The sequence below is a fragment of the Penicillium diatomitis genome, assembly GCF_028827545.1.
Source record: "Penicillium diatomitis strain IBT 30728 chromosome Unknown utg000004l_segment0_segment0, whole genome shotgun sequence".
Classification (NCBI taxonomy): Eukaryota; Fungi; Ascomycota; class Eurotiomycetes; order Eurotiales; family Aspergillaceae; genus Penicillium; species Penicillium diatomitis.
This window is the reverse complement of record NW_026623176.1, coordinates 4,190,590-4,210,256: the sequence shown is the minus strand read 5'-3', so window position 1 is coordinate 4,210,256 and position 19,667 is coordinate 4,190,590. Positions and strand designations below refer to the sequence as shown.

The window sequence follows — 19,667 nt, the reverse complement described above, 5'->3', positions numbered from 1 at the left end:
CAAAGGAGATCAAACGCGAAGAAAAGAATCCACATATGTCGCAACAATCGTATCACATCGATTCATCTCATCAAACAGGAAACCCGGCTCAAGAAAATTTCGCTTGAGGCAACTCGCCGTCCCACTGAATCTTCATGGTGGAAGGGTACGGCGAGATCGCGCTGTGTTCGGCGTCCATGTACATGGTTAAGCCTCCCAAAGCAGGCAAGGTCTTCAGCTGACCCTGGGGCCCAGGAGCTCGGCGGAGATTCTGTAGTTGTCCAACAACGCGAAGCATAGTGGGCAATGCCACTTGACATACACCGAGACCGAGGCACTGGTGGGGACCGAAGCCAAAGTGTGCGTATTGATTCAGGTCACGGTCCAAACGGACCTGCTCGGGCTCGGGCCAGGCCTTGGCATCATGGCTGGCAGACACCTGGATATAGAGAAGGCTGGTTAGCTATCAGGTGTTGAAATCCATTGGCAAGAGAGAAAGTATACATACCAAGTTCAGGAAGATCACTTCGCCTGCTTTGAGGTCAACCTGTTCGCCATTATCTTCTATCACAGTGGGCTTTGCAACCACCCGAGGCAATGCAACGGACGAGCAAATACGGCCGCCCTCCATGAAGCTATAAGAGAAGTCAGCATCAAGGAGCCATAAATCGGAGGTCAGACTTGAATCGGGCAAGGATAGCTTACTATCGCAAAAGAAGATCGTCAGATTGGGGCGTGTCCTCTTTAGACAGACGCTGGATTTCTGCCAGATGATGAGCGTTTTCAGGCCGCAAATAGAAGTCCAGGCATTGGATAAATAGCTGCGCCTGGTTGGCAACCATAGAACTGGCCGAAGGAAGGATATGGGTCCAGACTATCTCCTTTGGCGGGAGACCACTATCCAGCAGACGCTGGATCATGTGCACACCATAGTTGGTCAAGTGCTCGTGTCGATGAATACGACTGATCACATCGGCAATAAATCCAGATTTCGACACAAGCTCCACGTTGGCCATGACCAGCTCACCAAGCTGCTGGGCGACCTGTCGGGAAGCCTGCTCAAGCTGGAAAGACTTTGTCACCTCGACATCATAGAAAATACACGTGAAGACCAGAGCCATGATCTCATAGAGCTCTTGTTCGGTGAAGACATCGTGAGGATTTTCATCCGTCTTCAACGGCAGCGAGAAGATATTTGCACAGAAATGGATCTGTGCAAGGTTTGACACATCCCTGACGATGTCGACTTGGTTGACGCCCCCTAGCTTGTATGATCTCTTCTGGAGAAGCTGCAATGTGATATTTTCGTAGAAAGACCGAACTTCGGACTTCCACTGGTCGCGGTACAACGCGTTGCCAACCATTTTCCGCGACTGGGCGTTTGGTGGATTATCCCCGGACAACATAAAGTCACCACCATACGAGTGACCGTCACGGCTGAGGATGAATTTCAGCTTCGGACCCCAAGTGACTTTGAAGGTTTCCTTGTCGGCCATGATGGCCATGCAAGCGCCATGTGACTTGATCATGCGGGGGGGAGGGGTGAAGGTTGGCCGACTATAGCTGTACTTCTCACTCTTTCCGAGGCTCGTCAAAATGTTCTTGTTCTCGCTCGGCACAACCATGGGGAAATGAGCGTACACTGAATCGCCGCGGACGTGATTGGGGAACGCCCTCAAGACGAGCTTGTAGAAAATGGCGCCATTATCAACAGTGTCATCCGGGCTGATCTCATTGAGACCCCAGTTGGTAAGGTGCTTCGGGGTATAGTCCACTGTGTAGAAACGGTCCCCACGAACGAGAGTTGTAGCGTCTGAAAGAATAGCTCTCGATGTTGTATAGTTTGTACACAAGCCACTGCCAGGAAGCATTGGTTCTTTGGCATCTTCGACGATGAGACCAGGATAAAGCTCAACCAGGTCTGGATGGTCGTAGAGATGTCTCAGTGAATCGGCGATCTCTGGATCAGAGTTGATCTCCTCAAAGGTCTTGTAGGGCTGCAAGTTGAAGAATGATCGGAACTCATTCAGCGTAGCCAGGTTCCATCCACGGGCTTGCTTAATACCGAGGACTTCAATGGTGCGGAAGACAGTTGGCACGTTTGAAGCGCCAAACGCACCGGCCACGTCCTCCACGCTCTCTTCAAAGAATCGAACCAGATCATCGTCACTGAAGCGTCCATCAGCTTGGCGCTGCAGTTTGGCGAATGGTCGTTCCATCGGGTCCTGAGGCAAGGTGCCCTCCCATTTCCCCACACCCATGACGAATTGTTGAGTTGAGAGTTCGTTAGGGTCCCGACCATTGAACAGCTCCCTGTAAAGATCCTCGGACCATTTCTGGTCACGGGCTGAGATGCAAGAGTGCCAGCGATAAACTAGATTGAACTCGGCAGATACCTGGTTCCCTGTTGCCTGTTTAGCGGCATGACTGAGAAGGCCATCCTTCATCTCTGCACGGGGATCCAGACTCCAGGTGCTGTCTGTCCGATTGAGGTTCAGAATTGTGCGCACATAGTCTTTCAAAATAATGTTCACATAGAGGCCACAAGTCACGAGGCGCGCAGTCTGGAACAAGTCATTGTCCCATGTAGAATAGGCTTTGGTGTTGGACTCATCCGGCTTCGTGAAGCGACCCCCCTCGTTAATCTGTGCAAGTTGTTCAGCGACGTAATTGTGGAAGCGGTTAAACATGATCAGCAAAACGCCAACGCCGGGTGGGAAGCCCAAGATTCTCTTCGAGGAGAAGCAATCGGGCTTGAGCTTTCCGTCTTTGAATGCTCGAACCACATTCTGCTCATCTTGGTTATTTCCGTACAGAGGGCCTAGATCCAGGTAGGAGGACGAAAGGGAGACTGTTGGGTTCCTGGGGTCGGTTTGAAAAAGATCTTTCGAGTGATGTCATTAGCCTCATATTGTGCTCACTGGAGCTCATGGGTATGATGTACGTACCATGAATAATGATGGATGCAAGATAAAAAAGCACGCTTGAGATTTTGTTGGGATGCTCTTTGAACGTTTTCCGAGCAAGCAGACTATCGAACAGGGTTTCTGGCTCCGGCAAAGCGCCCGGTTGCATTGTCTGAGGTCGGACAGACCGGGCATATGGCGAGCCTGCGGCGCCAATGTTTGGCCAGAATGGGTTCTGATGTACTTGTGTCAGTCCTAGCTACTAAGACTCCTTCTGGGCATTGGTAGACTCACATTGCCGGAACCATCAGCTTTACGGTAGGCAGCGTCGCGGCCAAGATACCTATCATTGAGTAAGTGAGTATTCCACCCACTGGCGGTTCTGACTCGAAGTCCACTCACGAGGTAGGAGGATGTTGCAGATCATTCCACAGCGTACTCAGGAAAGTGTTTGTCAAGTCTTTCCCGGCCTTGGAAGTGGATGGCAAGCCGGCCGCAAGCTATTAGTATGAATGGAAGACGAGAAGTCAGCGGTGAATTTCTTTCCATGCAGGCGGCAACCAAGCGGGGGTATGTGAGCTCAATGGGCGTACCTGGATCACTCGCTCCATAATATAATTGCGATCATTCATAGTCTCTCCCGTGATTGCGTTCTTGGCGACATCCGCCAACGTCTTGATATCGACCAGGTCCACGTGGCTCAGGTCCTTCGCCAGGCCCGTGAACTTGGTGTCTTTGACATAAGTGCCATCACCAGTCTCGGTGGGTAACGGTCTTAAGGCGGCCTTGAGAACCTGCTCAAGCTGCGCCATTGGAGTCTTGTCACCGTTGGTGTTGGTTTCGTGGTGTCCTAGCATAATCGACTCGTCTGAGGAACGTGAGGTCTGGCGACGAGAGAAGCCCGCACAGGTCAAGTCTTAATTCCTACAATGAATGGGACCTTTGAAAAAATGCCCATGAATCTGGTCAGTCTCTATATATAATGCCATTTGGAACGAAGAAGGCTGTGGAAAATTTCAAGCCAAGACTCCGGGACATAATGGCACACTTTCAAGTCTTCAATTCCGGACAGTGCGGGGAAGAGGTGGAAAGATAGCGGCTGAAAACCTTAAACTGGACTCTGGGATGATAGATAGTGAGACACTTGTTGTTTCTACATACCACTAATGTCAACGAGAGCTCGGAAGAGCTTTGAGAGTTCACTAGTTCTGGCGGTAGCCAAGATTGGAAATGTGTCGTGAAATGTTCGCAAGATTCAAGAAGTGTATAGAAAATCCAGACTACCATCAGGTAACCCACTCGCAGACAATGATACAATGGCGTTCGACCGAGGGTAAAGAGTAGGAAGGTAGCTTGATGGAAATATTGAACGAGTTGATCCTCCCGGGGTCTGAGTTGTTATATGGGCAGGAGGTGTCGGCAGACCCTCTCATGACATTATCTGTGTGTGCGTGCCGTACCTCCTCGCAAGATCAGGCTGATTATGCGCTCTCCTCATCTTCAATTGTTCCTCGAATCTCACCAACTAGATCCAAGGTGCCATGAACGGCTGAGCCGACGGGCTCAGCATACCAGCTTCCACAACGAGCCCAGTCCTTCCACAAGTCTGCATGAACTAGACTGAAATGGTACTAATTCGGTATCCTAGCGTCTCAGCCCTAAAGTGCAGCGATGCAGCTGTGTGGTGAGTGGAGCAGGTCCCATAGCGTGGACTGTAATCAGCAATCAGCATCATAAGCCAAGATATGAAGCAATTCCAGTACTTGAATACTGTACAGTAGAAGAGTTGAGACGAGAGACCAGACTCTGTAGAGTGTGGTACCGTGACTACAGTCTCTCGACCATACAGTCGTCTCATGTCTCAAACCTCAATCGTGTAGCCCCGTGACGGCGGAAAAGACTGCCACGTTCCGCAATTTACGGGCACAGAACCAAGCTTTATCACAGAGTCCAACAAACAATCATGGTGTACAGCCTAGCTCCGGCACCTGTGGAAAACTGATGTGGAAATGGCTTTGCGACCGAACGGTAGAGCGGGCCTTTGGTAATTACAACCATGAGGTGGACCTCAATTCTCAGGTAGCCACAACAACCCGTCGGCTGGGATCTCCTCAGAAAGCGCCGCGCGTAACGAGGCGGACTCGGCTTTCGCCGTTTGAACTGCATCTTCCGGGCTGCGTCTGACATTTTCAGCTGCAGTCATTGAAGCGTATGAGTGGTCCAAGGTGTGCCCGGTGGACCCAAGCGTCTCAGTCCGTCGTTCGGCGGAGTTTCCACAGAAAGAGTTTCAGCAGTCCTGGGTGAAGAACAGTGGAGTCGTGGACCAGTACGAAACTCTGTTTGCTGAACCGTCGACTTTGCAGCAAATCGCATGTACGCGCTCAGATATACTGGAAGCATGGAAGGCTTGATCCGCTAGGTTCGGGTAACGTTTTCCACCATTTTGGTCCGTGTACGAGGAGAGCGAGGTTTTTAGACCGAGCGCGGGGCAATGGGCAGGTGCCATGGAGCACTTCCAGTGCCGAAAAGCCCAAGTGCAAATCTCTAGGTAGTCGTATACGCCCAGAGAGGGCGGTTGTTCACTTGACTCTCGATCGTAAAAAGGTCGAGGATCTGGTGGGTCCCCAAGAAAACACATGGTAAGCCATCGGCCTCGATGACCTGATCTTGATTGGTGTGTGAGGAGCGGATGACAGGCTTGGGACTTTGACGCCATGTACTTGATTGTCCAATGTCCAATGTCCAGACTCCAGAGGCCAGGATGCGCTTCGGGATACGGACAACAAGTAGCAAGTGAAATCTGGATGTTGAATCAGGTGCAGACAGCGCCGGGCGGGATGCCCGTCTTGGCTAAGCTGAGACGCTGAGTCAAGTTAGACAGGTTGAGGCTATGAACCCATTTCGAGTCAGCATAGATCGACTTGGTAGCTGAATCACATGTGATAGGAAATGGAAGTCTCGCTATTTCTTTGGTGGATCCTCGATCGATCGGTTGAACTTGATCATGACCGCTACACTACTGAGCCGCGCTGAAACAATAATATGCCATTATCAGTCGTAGTTATTAGGCAGTGCAAAGCCTGAGTCGATAGATTGGTGGTTGCTATGAAGAATACAGTCGATGTAATGTCTGATGATCCTGTCTCAAGCCCAAACTTACTACACAATGTGACAATATAATTACACTGTATGTCGAGCGGTTGCTGATCTCCCTACAATATTTGTATTCCATAGCATACCAGCGAATGCGAACCGGCCGCCAGAGCTATGAGACCAAATGCTGTGAGAGAAATTCAAGTCGCAAGACTATGCAAGTCTGCATCCATAAGGCATAACATGAGCAAACAATGACTAGTACAGTAATATATTTCAACGGCACAGCCCAGCCAAAACTACACCGTCGGAATGAACAAGGGTCTCGGCCCCCAAGGATCAACTACAGATTGGGGGCGGAGTGATTCAGCTCGGCTATCGCGACAGACGCATAGTCACAGGCTCACAGCTGGGCCCGATCCTTGTCAAAATCTCAAGCCCCGTTGCCCTAGTCAGCGTGTCACTGAACGCAAGTCCCTGGTCATAAGTGTGATGCACCTTTACTCTGGGGCTTTCTCCCTATTTCTGGGCGTGTGAGCTATAGCAACTAGGTGACCTTGTACTTTCTGACGTCCGGGCTGACCACCCAAGCCGTATACAATATACACTACACTCCTGATTCTGACTGGTTTTAGTCTACTCAGTGTCACAAGGTGTGAGGTAGAGGGCCATGGCCATATCCATACCTTACCTACCTAATTGCCTCAAAGAATTGGCAACCCCAAGAGTACAGCGAGAAAGTCACGTCACGATGTCGGGGAGACATGACACAAGTTCATTTTTCAAAGATGACTCTCAGCCAGAAGCCCATCGACCTGAAGGTGAACAGTTGAAAACTTGGCATATTCACGTTCAACGCAATGGCGAGATGACCTCGCGTAAGGCGAGATACTGGTCGGCTGCCAGCACGAAATGCGCGGGTCGTCTACAGGCAATGGGTGGGTCTTATATGCGCGCTTTTTAATAATCCAAGAACGTCTCTCCGAATATACAATACATACTCAGCTCTGTCATCAAAAAAGCCGAGTTTCTGTAGACCACCTGAATCAGACATGTGCCTGGCCACACTCACCCGCCTACGAGAAGACAGACGGACTGGAGGATGAGCCTCTGCCTCAGGTGTCATGATCACGTGAATTGTACCGAGGTCGTTAGCTTGTCCGTTGAGGGCCCAACAGATGCGGCGCACGATAATTATCTTGGAGCTGCTACTACTGTTGTCACGTTGTGGGTGCTCTTTCAATTGCGGTCAATTTCCCCCGAGACAGCTCTTTCGCTCTGGTCCTGTCAGCTCACAAAACATGGCGACACCAATTTCTCTCGTAGTCCAGCCTCGAGGTACGAACATCAAGTTCTTGTGAACGCAACGTGTGAAACCAAATCAATGGATGCGGGAGAAATTCGAGGTTGACAAATTCCCTAGGCAAACCCATCGGGAAGCTCCCCAAGGAAATCAATCTTGACCCCACCACATCCGGTGAAGAGCTGTACAATTCCATCGCTCAGATTTCGGGTGCCTCGGTGCACCGTCTGCGCATCACCAAGGGAAGCGATCGTTCCCTGGTGCCCAACTCCAAGGATGTCACTGTCGGGGCCACTGGGTTGAAGCAGTCGAGTGTGATTCACGTCAAAGATTTGGGTATGTGGTGATTCGCATTGCATTTCTGCTCTCGTAGAGATATCGGCTGGGGAGCACATGCGCAAGTTACTAATATCTCGTCCGTCACCCATTTAGGTCCTCAGATCGCGTGGCGCACTGTCTTCATCATTGAATATTTGGGACCGCTTCTGATTCCTGCCCTCTTCCTCTTCCCGCTCCGCAACTTGGTCTACTTCAACTTCGACAAGCCTCTCCCTGAGCCCTCCAATGTCCAGCTCCTAGTCTGCCTCCTCCTTACTCTGCACTTCCTCAAGCGCGAGTATGAGACCCTTTTCGTGCACCGATTCAGCAATGCCACCATGCCCGCCCGAAACATATTCAAGAACAGCGCTCACTACTGGGCTCTCGCCGGTTTCAACATCGCCTACTGGGTCTTCCGTCCCGACGCGGCTGCTGCCTCCGAGAACCACAGCTCCCTGCTCGTCTGGATCGGTACTTCGCTCTTCGTCTTCAGTGAGATCGCCAACTTCAATGCTCATTTGATTCTGCGTGACTTGCGCCGTCCTGGTACCACCGAGCGAGGCATTCCCTCCGGCTTTGGCTTCAACTGGGTCACTTGCCCCAACTACATGTTTGAGATTTTGGCCTGGATTGGTGTCTACCTAGTCAGCCAGCTGAGCTGGAGTGTACTGATCTTCACCCTGGTCGGTGGTGTTCAAATGTGGAGCTGGGCGTGGAAGAAGGAGATTCGGTATCGCAAGGACTTTGGCGACAAGTACAAGAAGAAGCGGACCGTTCTCATGGCTGGTCTATTCTAGATGAGTCGAAGTGGTGTTGCCCTGTGGAATGAACTTTTGTCCTTGCCGGTGACTTACACATATCTCAGTTGGGTCGTGCGCGACTCGTGAGAATGGATCGCCTTTGGACCGTTCGAGGCACTACAGCTGCACGTTCCAGCAGGATGAGAGTCAGCCTCAAGGACTTGTCTTGTAATATAAGCTTGTTGGGGGATTGTAAGATGAGAAGCACCCTTAGTTGAATGCTATCAAAAGCATGTCGCTTATTTTATATCAAATTTGTATTTCATAATAGATTAGTCTAATGATACATGATGGCAACGGAAGTAAAGATGATGAAAGTTTAAAGCGCATGCCAAGTCTAAAGAATTGTCCGGTGCCGTCTATTGTCTGCCATATGACTTCCCAACGTACACATCCAACCATAATACATGAGAACAATGAAAAGAATTCCAATCACACCTCGAACCGACCATTCTATCGAACGCTAATACATTCGCCAGGTGGAAAACACCTCAAGAGCCCTTGACTTTCTTCAACCACTGTTCGTAGTATGTATGAAACTCCTGGCAGTCTCGAGTGCCGGCCTTATCGCACGCAGGGAAGGAAATTATCAGGTCGCCATCTCTATACGTTCCGTTCGGCGACGCGCCAGACGAATCCTTGCTGTAGGCATTCAGGGTTCGCTGAGGAATTAGTGCCATACGAGCAAGTACCGTAGGATGCCATTGTAAAATATGATCCTGAACCGAGAGAGCATAGCCCTCGTTGTCAGCAGCCGTTGAATTTGAGCAACCCCCCAGAACTTCAGGACTAGATCACTTACTAGGGCATGCGTCTCAGCTTTGACGAAATTATAGGACCGGAACAGTGGATCAAACCAAAGATCCAAGAAGAAGCGTGCAAACTCCCTGTTCTTCAGAATAAAGCTCGTTGAACGCAAACCTTCACTGTCTTGTGTGATGACCAGATCAGTATTCTGCTCTTTCAGATGTGGAAAGGTCTTGATGATTCCGTTAGGCGGTACGATAGAAGCATCTTTCATCATCAGTGATTCGAGGCGCTTTTGGTCGAGAATGTGTGAGGTGAGCGAGGTAGTAGGATTCATGATGAGGGCGTGAGGGCTCATGTGGAAGAAGTATTTGGCCTTGGGATACGTTGCCAGCGCATGGCGCATGGTTGGAACTAGGGCCCAGCTTTTTGGAGCGTCGCCTACAGCTTCTTTGTAGTCGGAGACGCTTGCGAAGAAGTTCGTGTAGCCTGGACAAGGGCGAAATATTAGTGACGCCTTTCAAGACGACCCGTCCTCGGTTGATTGAGGCCAATTGAAGAGCAGTCCAATAACACCGCAAGTTACTTCATCATCTTACCATGACGCTTAGCATAGTCCTCCCTATTCGCGATGATCTTGCTGATGTAACCTTCGCTGAAGCTTTGGCGATCTAGCACGGTCACGATCACCACACCAGCTGTTCCTGCCGACGCTGAGAGAGAATCCGAGCTCGAAGAGAAGATGTGAGACAATATATAGAGAAATGCAAATATTGAAATGCCGATCACAGCCACAGTCTTCAGCTGCTTCCTCCGGTACAATGGGAGCCGAGTAGAGTGGTGACCTGGTAGCTCGTGTGGGCTCTTCCGCGGAGGTAATGCGAATTGCATTCTGAGGTTCTCGTCCCCCAAGCGCTAGACCTGCGAAGTCGCGCGTCAGGAACTCGGAAGATTTCTGCCTAGCTCTTGGATGGGTGTGTGAATAGGCAAGTTTGCCTTCGAGTGACCACCGCAGTCGTGGCTAGGAGGTTCATCGAGGTCCGCATTGGACGCAAGGTTGACAGGTACCGTGCCGCAAGTGACGCACGTATGTTCTGGGCGCTCTCCGAATCCGGCGGATCGCCCGTCCGCGTGCATTCCTTGAACAACCCTATCCGACTTCCTACTCATCAGATAGGCTAAATGATCGAAGTTTGCGTATCATTGTCCCAAATGTAAGGTGACATTGCACAGTATTGCGCCGACTTCCTGTAATATCAATCGTTGCCGCTGGCATGTGAAATGGATATAATTCTAAGCACTCGAGTATCTAAACGAGGCCTCTCCACCGAAATTCATATCTTCCGGACTAAGCGCACAACTGCGATTGCTTGTGAATCAGTAGCAGGGGCATCATCGTATCTTTCCAAGCCGAGGCTCAGATACCTTAATGCTGGCGCTTCGTCAGCGAACGGTCGGCTTGGATCAGCAACACTGCGCGCAAACATTGAGATATGCGAGCCAGTCCATGGCCCGTATAGGTGCAGTCAGGTTCATGAAGATGATAGTATATTGGAGTATAAGTACATTGAAGAGACCCATAGTACAGACGCAGCAAATCCAGTACCTGTGCGAGGCATACCACCTTTGCACTGGCTCAATATCAGATTGGGTTGTCGCAAGGGTCCAATGACAGGTCGAAGAAAAGCATAGCTTAGTAATGCGAACTGTGTCGTCGCAATAATAGTACAATGATGAATTGAGGCGCCAATCTCCATGAAACGCCTCGGCCGATTCCAAAGTATCGACGAAGCGCGAAACGAGAAAAAACAAATCCGTGAAAGAGTCGCAAGAGCTTTCATCTCAAAAAGCTTTTCAAGGCAATGCCTCAGCAGCCGCAATCTTGCGGGCATCATTCTGAGGATCAGCCTGACCCTTGGGTCGAGGCTTGGTGAGGGGCTTGATGTTGAGCCTCTCCTCGACGGTGGCTTCGATTTCTTCCTCCTTGGCCTTCATCCACTCCTCAAAAGTCATGGGTTCCGGGAGACCCATCTTCTCTCGTTGCTGCCGGAATTGCTCCTTGATGGCTGGGCTTTGCATGACCTGATATCGTAGATGCCATCCAAACACTCCAAGCTCCTTCAGACGGGCTGGTCGGTCTGAGAGCAGGTATTTGTCCAAGCCACCTTCACTGATAATCGTTCGTAGCGCTCGGCGAGTGACCTTAATGAAAAGGTGTTGTTGAAGGGCCTCACTCCACATCTTCTTGCGGCGAACATTGGGCTTCCAGCTTCTTCGCGTCTTGCCCTCGTTGCGACCTTTGGAGATTTTGTTACCGAAGCGGATCATGGAACCACCGTACAGACCAGTATCGGCCTGCTTGTACCACTGTCGAGGGCCATAGGGATAGGCTGGGACGTCTGCGGGAAGTTTGGGTGCGGATTGTGCTGCCGAAGTCGTTGTGAAGGCCCGCTTGGGTGTAGAGACGGACAAAGCGCGGAAGGCCGCAGTGAGTGAAAATGGAGTGGCCATGGCCGACCTTAACTGCAAGCCTGCCATTGTGGAAAGAAACAGACAAGCAAAGTGTCTTAGCTTTATCGACAGGGACGGTGCAAGTTGGTTCTGGTCGTATACAGCGGGAAGAATTTGGGGACCGGCTTACCGCCTTTGGCGCAGGTCCGTGACTGGCGCAGATCCCTTGCTCGCGAATTTCGGCCAGAGGACTCTTGAGTGATCGCAACTATCTAAGCCATCCTATACCCATTCTTTCTTTGTTTCCAGCACCCTCGCTGTCAACTGGTACTGCCTGTAGAGCTACCTCCTTGTCGACATTCATCAATCGCACTTGTTGCGCCAGAATCTTCCTTGGCTTATTTTGGCCGTAACCCGAAACCATGGTCCAGATCAGTGAAGTCAAAGGCAACTCGCGCGAGAACAGAACAGCTGCGCATACGCATATTAAGGGTCTGGGTCTTCGATCCGACGGAACAGCAGAAGTCACTGGAGATGGTTTCACAGGGCAAGCTGCCGCCCGTGAGGTAAGTGGATGCTATCTGGAGAAATACTTGCGCCAAGCATCAAGCTTGCAACCCTCAGTTCTAAGTACACCCTCATTTTGCTAAAAAAAAAATCAATGCTCAATATATAGGCATGCGGTGTCGTCGTCGATTTGATCAAGGCGAAGAAGATGGCTGGACGCGCTGTTCTGCTTGCTGGCGGCCCCGGTACTGGAAAGACTGCTCTGGCTCTTGCAGTTTCGCAAGAACTAGGAACCAAGGTGCCATTCTGCCCTATCGTTGGCAGCGAAATCTATTCTGCGGAGGTCAAGAAAACGGAAGCTTTGATGGAAAACTTCCGACGGGCCATCGGTATGCACACATTGGCGATTGGATAGGCTCGGGTTACAGTGACTTATGATTCGAGCAGGTTTGCGAGTCCGGGAGACAAAGGAGGTTTATGAAGGTGAAGTCACAGAATTAACGCCCGAGGAGACTGAAAACCCTCTTGGCGGTTACGGACGTACTATCAGCCATCTTATCATCGGGCTGAAATCTGCCAAGGGTACCAAGAAGCTTCGTCTCGACCCCAGCATCTACGAGGCTATTCAAAAGGAGCGCGTTACGGTCGGAGACGTGATCTACATCGAGGCCAACACGGGTGCCTGCAAGCGTGTCGGTCGTTCTGATGCCTACGCGACTGAGTTTGATTTGGAGGCTGAGGAATACGTGCCTGTTCCCAAGGGCGAAGTGCACAAGAAGAAAGAGATTGTCCAGGATGTAACGCTGCACGATCTCGACGTGGCCAATGCCCGGCCACAGGGTGGACAGGATGTGATGAGCATGATGGGCCAGTTGATGAAGCCGAAGAAAACAGAGATCACAGAGAAGCTGCGCCAAGAGATCAACAAGGTGGTCAACCGATACATCGACCAGGGTGTCGCTGAACTTGTGCCCGGTGTGCTCTTCATCGACGAGGTCCACATGCTGGATATTGAGTGCTTCACATATCTGAACCGGGCCCTCGAGTCAAGCATCTCCCCGATCGTCATTCTTGCTTCGAACCGCGGCCACACCGTCATTCGTGGCACTGACGGTATTGCCGCTGCGCACGGCATCCCTCCTGATTTGCTAGCCAGACTACTCATCGTTCCCACCACACCATACTCATCTGACGAAATCAAGACAATCATCCGACTTCGTGCAAAGACAGAAGGCCTCAACATCACGGAGCCGGCTCTGGACAAGGTTGCTGAGCACGGTAGCAAGGTCAGTCTGCGGTACGCACTGCAGCTCTTGACGCCTGCGAGCATTCTCGCTCGTGTCAATGGCCGACCCGGTGGCATTGATGTGGCCGATGTGGCCGAGTGCGAGGACCTGTTCCTTGATGCCAAAAGAAGCGCCAGCATTGTCAACCAGGATAGCAGCAAGTTCCTGCAATAGGTGGAATTTTTGGTGGGTCTGGGCTAATGGGGGAGTTTCTATGATTATGTACACCATGAAAGAGTCTCTGTTTCTTCGTTGTTTGAAAAGGCGAATATCTATTCTTTAGGACCAATTTTTGGATGAAGTTGCTTTCTTGATCGCCACGGTGTTGAGCCCGAAGATGCCTTGAGTCGCGTCAAGCTAATTCCCTTTCTAATCCATATCGCCATCACCTGCCGATCCACCCAAATTGCCATTCACCGAACCCTATTTCTGGGATTCATGCTGTTTCAGTTTATGGAGAGCTGCGACTTTAACTCATTCAAAGTAACCTACCAGACATTCTACTCGGTCATCTTTGCTTGCAATTTCATTTTCATTCCAGTGGCAATGCTGAGCATCAAAGTCGCCATTTCCATCTCAGGGACATCAAACCCGCTTTCATCTGACTGGGAAGGTACCCAAACGAGTGGAGCAACAGGATCCCCGCAGCCTTCCCTCGCCTTGGGTATTGTAAGGTCGCAGCTCAGTCTCGGGATCGTCGGGACATTGATCATTGTCTCTCGCCACGCCTTGCTTAGTGGCTGCAGAACAAGCCTAGAAGGCTATTTGCACACGGGAGTCGGTGCGAGCTGTTTGTGCTGTGCTTGCATGCGGCTCAATATGGGTTCGACGCATGCTCTGGCTAGAGGCGTGTCGATGGGCCCCGATGAAGTCTGTGATGACAGACTCTTTCAAGGCAGAGGCTTCCAAGGCGGAGTCTTTATGCGCAGAAGCCCGTTCTTCTTGCATTTTATGGCAAACTTGCAGGATCCTGGCATTGGTAAGAGGCTGAAGGAAGACCAGCCATGCCATTTGTGTACGGGGCCGATGATTCAAGTGCTGGACTGGGTGACAGGGTAGGTGCTGATTCGGTTGGAGCCTCGAACGATCTGATGCTGGCGACAGAGAGATCGTATCCGATGAGATATTCATCGAGAATGTGCGAGAATCAATTCACGATCTCCGCCTCGGACATGCTGAAAACCTCAGGTAGACTGATCTGACGATACGGAATTGAGCGATGCAGAAGTAAAAACGTACGCAGGATCAACCTCAGTCTCTAATCAGTGAACCCTGACTTGACGGCTGGTCGGGGAGGGTATCATAAGATTTCACATTGATGATTGGAACTAAGTCCCTGACGAAGAGGGTGAGTTCCCCGAGGGGTGTTTGCTTGCAAGGTCAAGACAAGCCCGGTGTTGCTGTACCGCGTCGAAGATACTTGTATGAGTGTAGGACAGCGGTGATCTGACCTCACCTTTGACAGCGATGTCGGGGTAAGCGGATAAGAGAATGGAGCTGGTCAGACCTGGGGAGTCCTGAGTATCAGAACTGAGCATAGCGACAACATTAAGGGTCCTCATTACGAAGCGTAGTATAAAATAGGGTTTCTTCCGGGTCACACCTACTGATGGACATGGGTTCATTGACTATCCTTGAAAGGAGACTCAGAGTATGATTTGAGATTCAAGCTAGCTCGGTGGAGGATAAGTTTCTTCCTTCATTTTGAACGAATCACATATGCGGCAAAAGTTCAAATACTGCACTGTCAATGTGATAGAGATGTAAAATCAGGCTCTGGGTACATTACTACTTGGTACTAAGAGCAAGTATAAGTAAATCTATAATTCAACCCCGTAGTAAGAAAATGGCTCTGAAAGTTGTACGGTAGAGGAAGTCATTTCGTTGCCACAATCGATACTTTTTCAGCTTTGCGAAATCCAATCAAATCATTATACGGAGTTTTTGACACGGCATCCTTTTCGCCTCTGGTGATCACAACCTCTGAAGATATCAAATATTCTCAGACGCATTCTGTGGTGCTGACAGCTACTTCGAGCCAAGGGTGTGTCAATGCATACTTCAATCACGATCACGTGGAGCGAGCGGCGTCATCCGCCCAGGTCCCAGCCTCCAAAGGCTTATCTCCGACTCCGACTCAACAGATTCAACAACGCGCTCTTCCAACGATTTCTTTTGCTGCGACCTTTCTTGGGTGTTGAATTCCATATTCAAGAAAGAACGTGTCTAACGGTTGCTACTACTCGAGCTGCTGGGCTACCTGGCGCAACCTCATTCCGGACCATCCAGTCCGTCCCCAGATCCCAGTGGACCCTTCCCTGCGGCCCGGGCCCAACATCACACCCACCAGACCGACGCCGACACAGGTAGCCTTGAAACTCTCGGGCGCTTTCCAACTCTTGCAAATAACAAAGTATATCTAAAAACCATCATCATGTCGAACCCCTTGGATACAGATGCAGGCTCGGAAATGTTCGCCAGCTATGAGAACGAGCTGAAGCTCGTCCAGGCGGACCTCAGTCAGAAGCTGGATCAGATCGCCGAGGCAAGCGGCGAGCAGCGCAAGTCTGCAATCCGACAAGCGGAGCAGGTCCTCGACGAGGCCACAGAATTGGTGGGTATCTCTTCAAGTTGGACCATATTGTCCTCCCGGTTATCAGGTTGCCTGTACTGACACCTCGTCCCCTTGTCGCATAGCTCGATCAAATGCGCCTGGAAAAGCAGAACATCCCCTCCGCCTCGCGATCCAAGGTCAACATTCGCTTCCGCAATTACTCCACTGATATCGACGAGACCAAGCGCAAGCTCAAGTCTCTTTCAGACGATCGCAAAGCTCTCTTTGGCGATCGCTACACCGATGAGCCCGTTGACGAACACCTCGAACAGCGCCAGCAACTGTTGTCGGGCACCGAGCGCCTCGAGCGCAGTTCCGCCCGTATCCAAGGTGCCCAACGAACCGCATTAGAGACAGAGGATATCGGGCGGGGTGTTCTGGCCGATCTGCATCAACAGGGCGAGACGCTGCGGCACACTCGTGCGACACTTCAAGGGAGTGAGGGGTACGTCGACAACAGTATCAAGACCCTGAGGGGGATGGCTCGTAGGTAAAGTGCTCTCCGTACCATTCTGTTTTTTTTTCGCATTTTGTTTTGCAGGACCCGTAACTGACGGGTTTGCAGGATGGCTACGAATCGGATAATCACGATTGCGATTATCACCGTCCTTGTTCTATTGATTTTCGCGGTCATTTTTAGCAAGTTCCACTAGCGACGCGGTGCTGATTCCATTGTAACGCTGGCGTTTTTCTTTCAATGTCGGAAGCTATTCTGCTACCGTCTTCTGAGTGGGCACTTGAGCTGGTTGGCGTGCATGCCCTAATGATCAATGTATACTGGCTAGGTGGGTATCTCTAGTCCATACAATGCAATTCTATCTGTCACTCAACGGCTATTGTCAACCGCTGTGCGGGTGTGCGTATTCTATTCATCATCATGTCAAGTTGCTAGGGGACTCGACGACAGCTGAGTCAGGTCGTATGTACTGTGTACATAGGTAGGCTTCGAGGTTCTATGTCCAGGACTTGGGGGGAATATCCCTATCTCTCCCGCGTCGTGGTGCAGACTCGGAGACGGGTATATGTGTAGTTCAAAAGCCACGAAACGCCAAAGCCATGCAAGTGTTCTCCGCAAGGAGATTGCTATATCTCACAGCACGACAACCCAGACCCCTCTCTGGATGCTCCCTAGTTCATGATCCTAAACCCCCCAAACACAGCATTCACAATCAGCCCCGCAACAACCGCCATCCCTTTCCTCCAGCTCCAAACACCTTCATTCCTCAGCCAGAACGCACATCCAATCGGCCAGAAGAACCCCATAACAGCTCCCCACAGCATATCGTCTATTGCCGTCGGCGACCCAGATCCAAACCCACCATCGTCATCACCGCCACCTCCTCCACCCGCACCACCAAGTCCCCCACCAGCTTGCGCCTGCGCTACCGTTGACCCTTCATCCATCCACCGGTCCTCGAGGTCCCGTAGCTCGTCTCCCGTGGGCATTGTGTCGCGTGTCCTAGACACAGATTGCACAGCGAGGAATTGTGATCTAAGAGCTGTCACCTCTGCGGGTGTAAACCCCGCCGCCAGTAATCGGTCGAAGCCACGTGGGGCCGGCGTGGTTGATGAGTGTTGCGCTGGTTGTGACTGGGACTGTGATGCGTCGGTTGACCGAGACGTAGAGTCATTATTTCGTGCGAGCATTGACACCTGTGATGCATCTTTTTGTTTTTCTAGTAACTGTGTCGAAGCGACTGCTGCCTCGGCGGCGAGGTCGGTTTCTGAGAGGGCGATGTCGCCGATTGAGCAGTGAATGTAAAGACGCGGCCGTGTGTCTCGAACAGGCTGTTTTCCTTTGCGCTTACGTCTCAGAAGGCTTTGCTCTGCAGTAGAGGGCTCGCCATCATCGTCATCGTGGTCAGCCCCTTGATCTTGTTCATCCTCGTCTTCATCAGCCGGACGAGGTGTCCGACTTGGAGAAGGTGGAAGTTTGAGAGAGACTGCAAGGGCGGTTGTGTCTTCAAGGCCACGGCCAGCGTAGATGAGACGCAGTCTATGATTTTTGAGCGTAGGTGGGAGTTTGGCACGGATCAATTGCTTGAGACCGGCGCCTGTTGTGGACTCTGCATTGGGTACGTCGAGGTTGAGGTCGGGTATTGATGCGGAGAAGCGGACGATGACGAGGAGATCCAGGGCGGATGATGGGGAAAGCCAGGATTGGAAGGCCATGGCGAAAGGCTTGTGAGCTCTAAAGACAGTCTTGGGGGAGCGCTGTTGGTCATGACATTTGATCTTTGAGGTATGGGTCGTTCACTCGGGCGACATGATTAGGTTGCAATCTGGTAAGTTCAGGTATACGACTGGATGCGCGTAGTCGTACCTCTTATCAATCGCCGGCTGCCCGCAGATCGGGATCCGTCATGAATGAAACACAAGGTTCGGTAGGAAAGTACCTTACTAACACCCTCAGCTGTCTGTGGGGGTGACTAATAGCACGGGTCCGCTGGCACCTGTGCGCACTCCGCAGTTCGCACCCAGCCCGTTGATGTGCATTTGCGGAATTCGCCTTGATCTTATACTACTTTCATAGATTGGATCTCCCTTGAATATCTCCCCTGACCTCTTTTGGAATGGATAATTTCTGGAATGGATTGATATGGGATGCTTATTTCTATTGCATCTCCAAGCACAACATCGATATGTCTATAATCTGGAATTGATGTCATATTCCTGCACGTCCAATTAGGCATAACTAAAATATATTGCAGCCAACATGTCCGAATCCGCCAATATCTAGTTGAAGTCTCGCACCTTGAATATCTGCCCAAATAATCAACACCCCCATCGTTGGAAGCTGACCGTCGCAGACCTCTCAGCGTAACACCCAAACGGCTGGAATAATCTCCCCCACCAAGAGACATCAGTCCTCAAACGAAAAATGACTCATGGTCATCTGCAGTATATCCTCAAGCTCCAGCTACCAATTGTCAAACCAGAAACCACATCCATCCATGCCTCTCCCGCCCGAGTACCTAAACTTGGAGCTGTGTTGGAGCTAATTGCCCTCATGAGGGATGGTCTATTGACGACATGGAAACGTCCCTCAAAAAACTATGCGTGAACACTGTCTCGCAGAGGGAGAGAAGGGAGATCAAGGAAGCAAAAATAGTCGCGCCCGGGATCGAACCGGGAACCTTCTGAGAGCATACGCCGAGACATGTGAATCAGAAGTCATGACCATTAGACCACGCGACTTTGTGGTAGTTTCCTCAAGTTCTGGCTACATGAAGCAAGGACGTATGGGCCAGGTGTGGTAATCCTCTTGTGGGCCCGTAAGTAGTTTGCATTCTATGCGCGTCATTACCCGAGGCCTTTCATCACATGCTAAGAGAATACCTATGAGGAACATATTCATTATTATGCGGTATCACTGATACTTCCCTACTCTTCAATGTTTTTGGTCAAGAAAGACTGACTGAGCTTCATAAGCATGTATCTGTGTAAAGGCTCGGTGTACGGAAAAATAGCATATTATGATTAAGAAAGGATATGGATAGGTTGAACATTCCATTCCATGTCTACTTATGCACATAAGTATCTGCGATAGGGCCAGAACTACTGGCCTTCTTATCTTTTACCCAATCTTGCCAGAAAGTGATGTAGCCAAAGTATGACCTGGAATTCAAGGAAGTCGCGTGGTCTAATGGTCATGATTTCTGA

At 50.8% G+C, this 19,667-nt stretch overlaps 7 protein-coding genes across 7 annotated transcripts; 3 read left to right on the top strand and 4 right to left on the bottom strand.

Annotated features, from left to right (window-relative positions):
- Positions 1–88: 88 nt before the first annotated feature.
- Positions 89–3,742, bottom strand: N7539_004594 (peroxidase/cytochrome P450 family protein; the record flags this gene model as incomplete). Its single annotated transcript, XM_056934196.1, has 7 exons — positions 89–442; positions 488–614; positions 685–2,863; positions 2,928–3,120; positions 3,180–3,228; positions 3,288–3,385; positions 3,479–3,742. 7 exons carry the CDS (start codon positions 3,740–3,742, stop codon positions 89–91), a joined length of 3,264 nt encoding a protein of 1,087 aa, XP_056791737.1.
- Positions 3,743–7,279: 3,537 nt separating this feature from the next.
- N7539_004593 (trans-2-enoyl-CoA reductase (NADPH) TSC13) lies at positions 7,280–8,396 on the top strand (the record flags this gene model as incomplete). The annotated part of the gene is made up of 3 exons (XM_056934195.1): positions 7,280–7,316; positions 7,402–7,617; positions 7,714–8,396. The coding sequence occupies 3 exons, from the start codon at positions 7,280–7,282 to the stop codon at positions 8,394–8,396; spliced, it is 936 nt and encodes a 311-aa protein (XP_056791736.1).
- A 494-nt stretch (positions 8,397–8,890) lies between these two features.
- On the bottom strand, positions 8,891–10,037 carry N7539_004592 (putative alpha-1,6-mannosyltransferase subunit; the record flags this gene model as incomplete). The annotated part of the gene is made up of 3 exons (XM_056934194.1): positions 8,891–9,118; positions 9,202–9,635; positions 9,746–10,037. The coding sequence occupies 3 exons, from the start codon at positions 10,035–10,037 to the stop codon at positions 8,891–8,893; spliced, it is 954 nt and encodes a 317-aa protein (XP_056791735.1).
- A 963-nt stretch (positions 10,038–11,000) lies between these two features.
- N7539_004591 (mitochondrial 54S ribosomal protein bL28m) lies at positions 11,001–11,684 on the bottom strand (the record flags this gene model as incomplete). Its single annotated transcript, XM_056934193.1, has 1 exon — positions 11,001–11,684. One exon carries the CDS (start codon positions 11,682–11,684, stop codon positions 11,001–11,003), a length of 684 nt encoding a protein of 227 aa, XP_056791734.1.
- A 335-nt stretch (positions 11,685–12,019) lies between these two features.
- On the top strand, positions 12,020–13,564 carry rvb1 (RuvB family ATP-dependent DNA helicase pontin; the record flags this gene model as incomplete). The annotated part of the gene is made up of 3 exons (XM_056934192.1): positions 12,020–12,163; positions 12,274–12,493; positions 12,552–13,564. The coding sequence occupies 3 exons, from the start codon at positions 12,020–12,022 to the stop codon at positions 13,562–13,564; spliced, it is 1,377 nt and encodes a 458-aa protein (XP_056791733.1).
- Positions 13,565–15,824: 2,260 nt separating this feature from the next.
- On the top strand, positions 15,825–16,657 carry N7539_004589 (v-SNARE protein VTI1; the record flags this gene model as incomplete). The annotated part of the gene is made up of 3 exons (XM_056934191.1): positions 15,825–16,004; positions 16,088–16,449; positions 16,570–16,657. 3 exons carry the CDS (start codon positions 15,825–15,827, stop codon positions 16,655–16,657), a joined length of 630 nt encoding a protein of 209 aa, XP_056791732.1.
- Positions 16,658–17,132: 475 nt separating this feature from the next.
- Positions 17,133–18,176, bottom strand: N7539_004588 (DSC3 family protein; the record flags this gene model as incomplete). The annotated part of the gene is made up of 1 exon (XM_056934190.1): positions 17,133–18,176. One exon carries the CDS (start codon positions 18,174–18,176, stop codon positions 17,133–17,135), a length of 1,044 nt encoding a protein of 347 aa, XP_056791731.1.
- Positions 18,177–19,667: the final 1,491 nt, after the last annotated feature.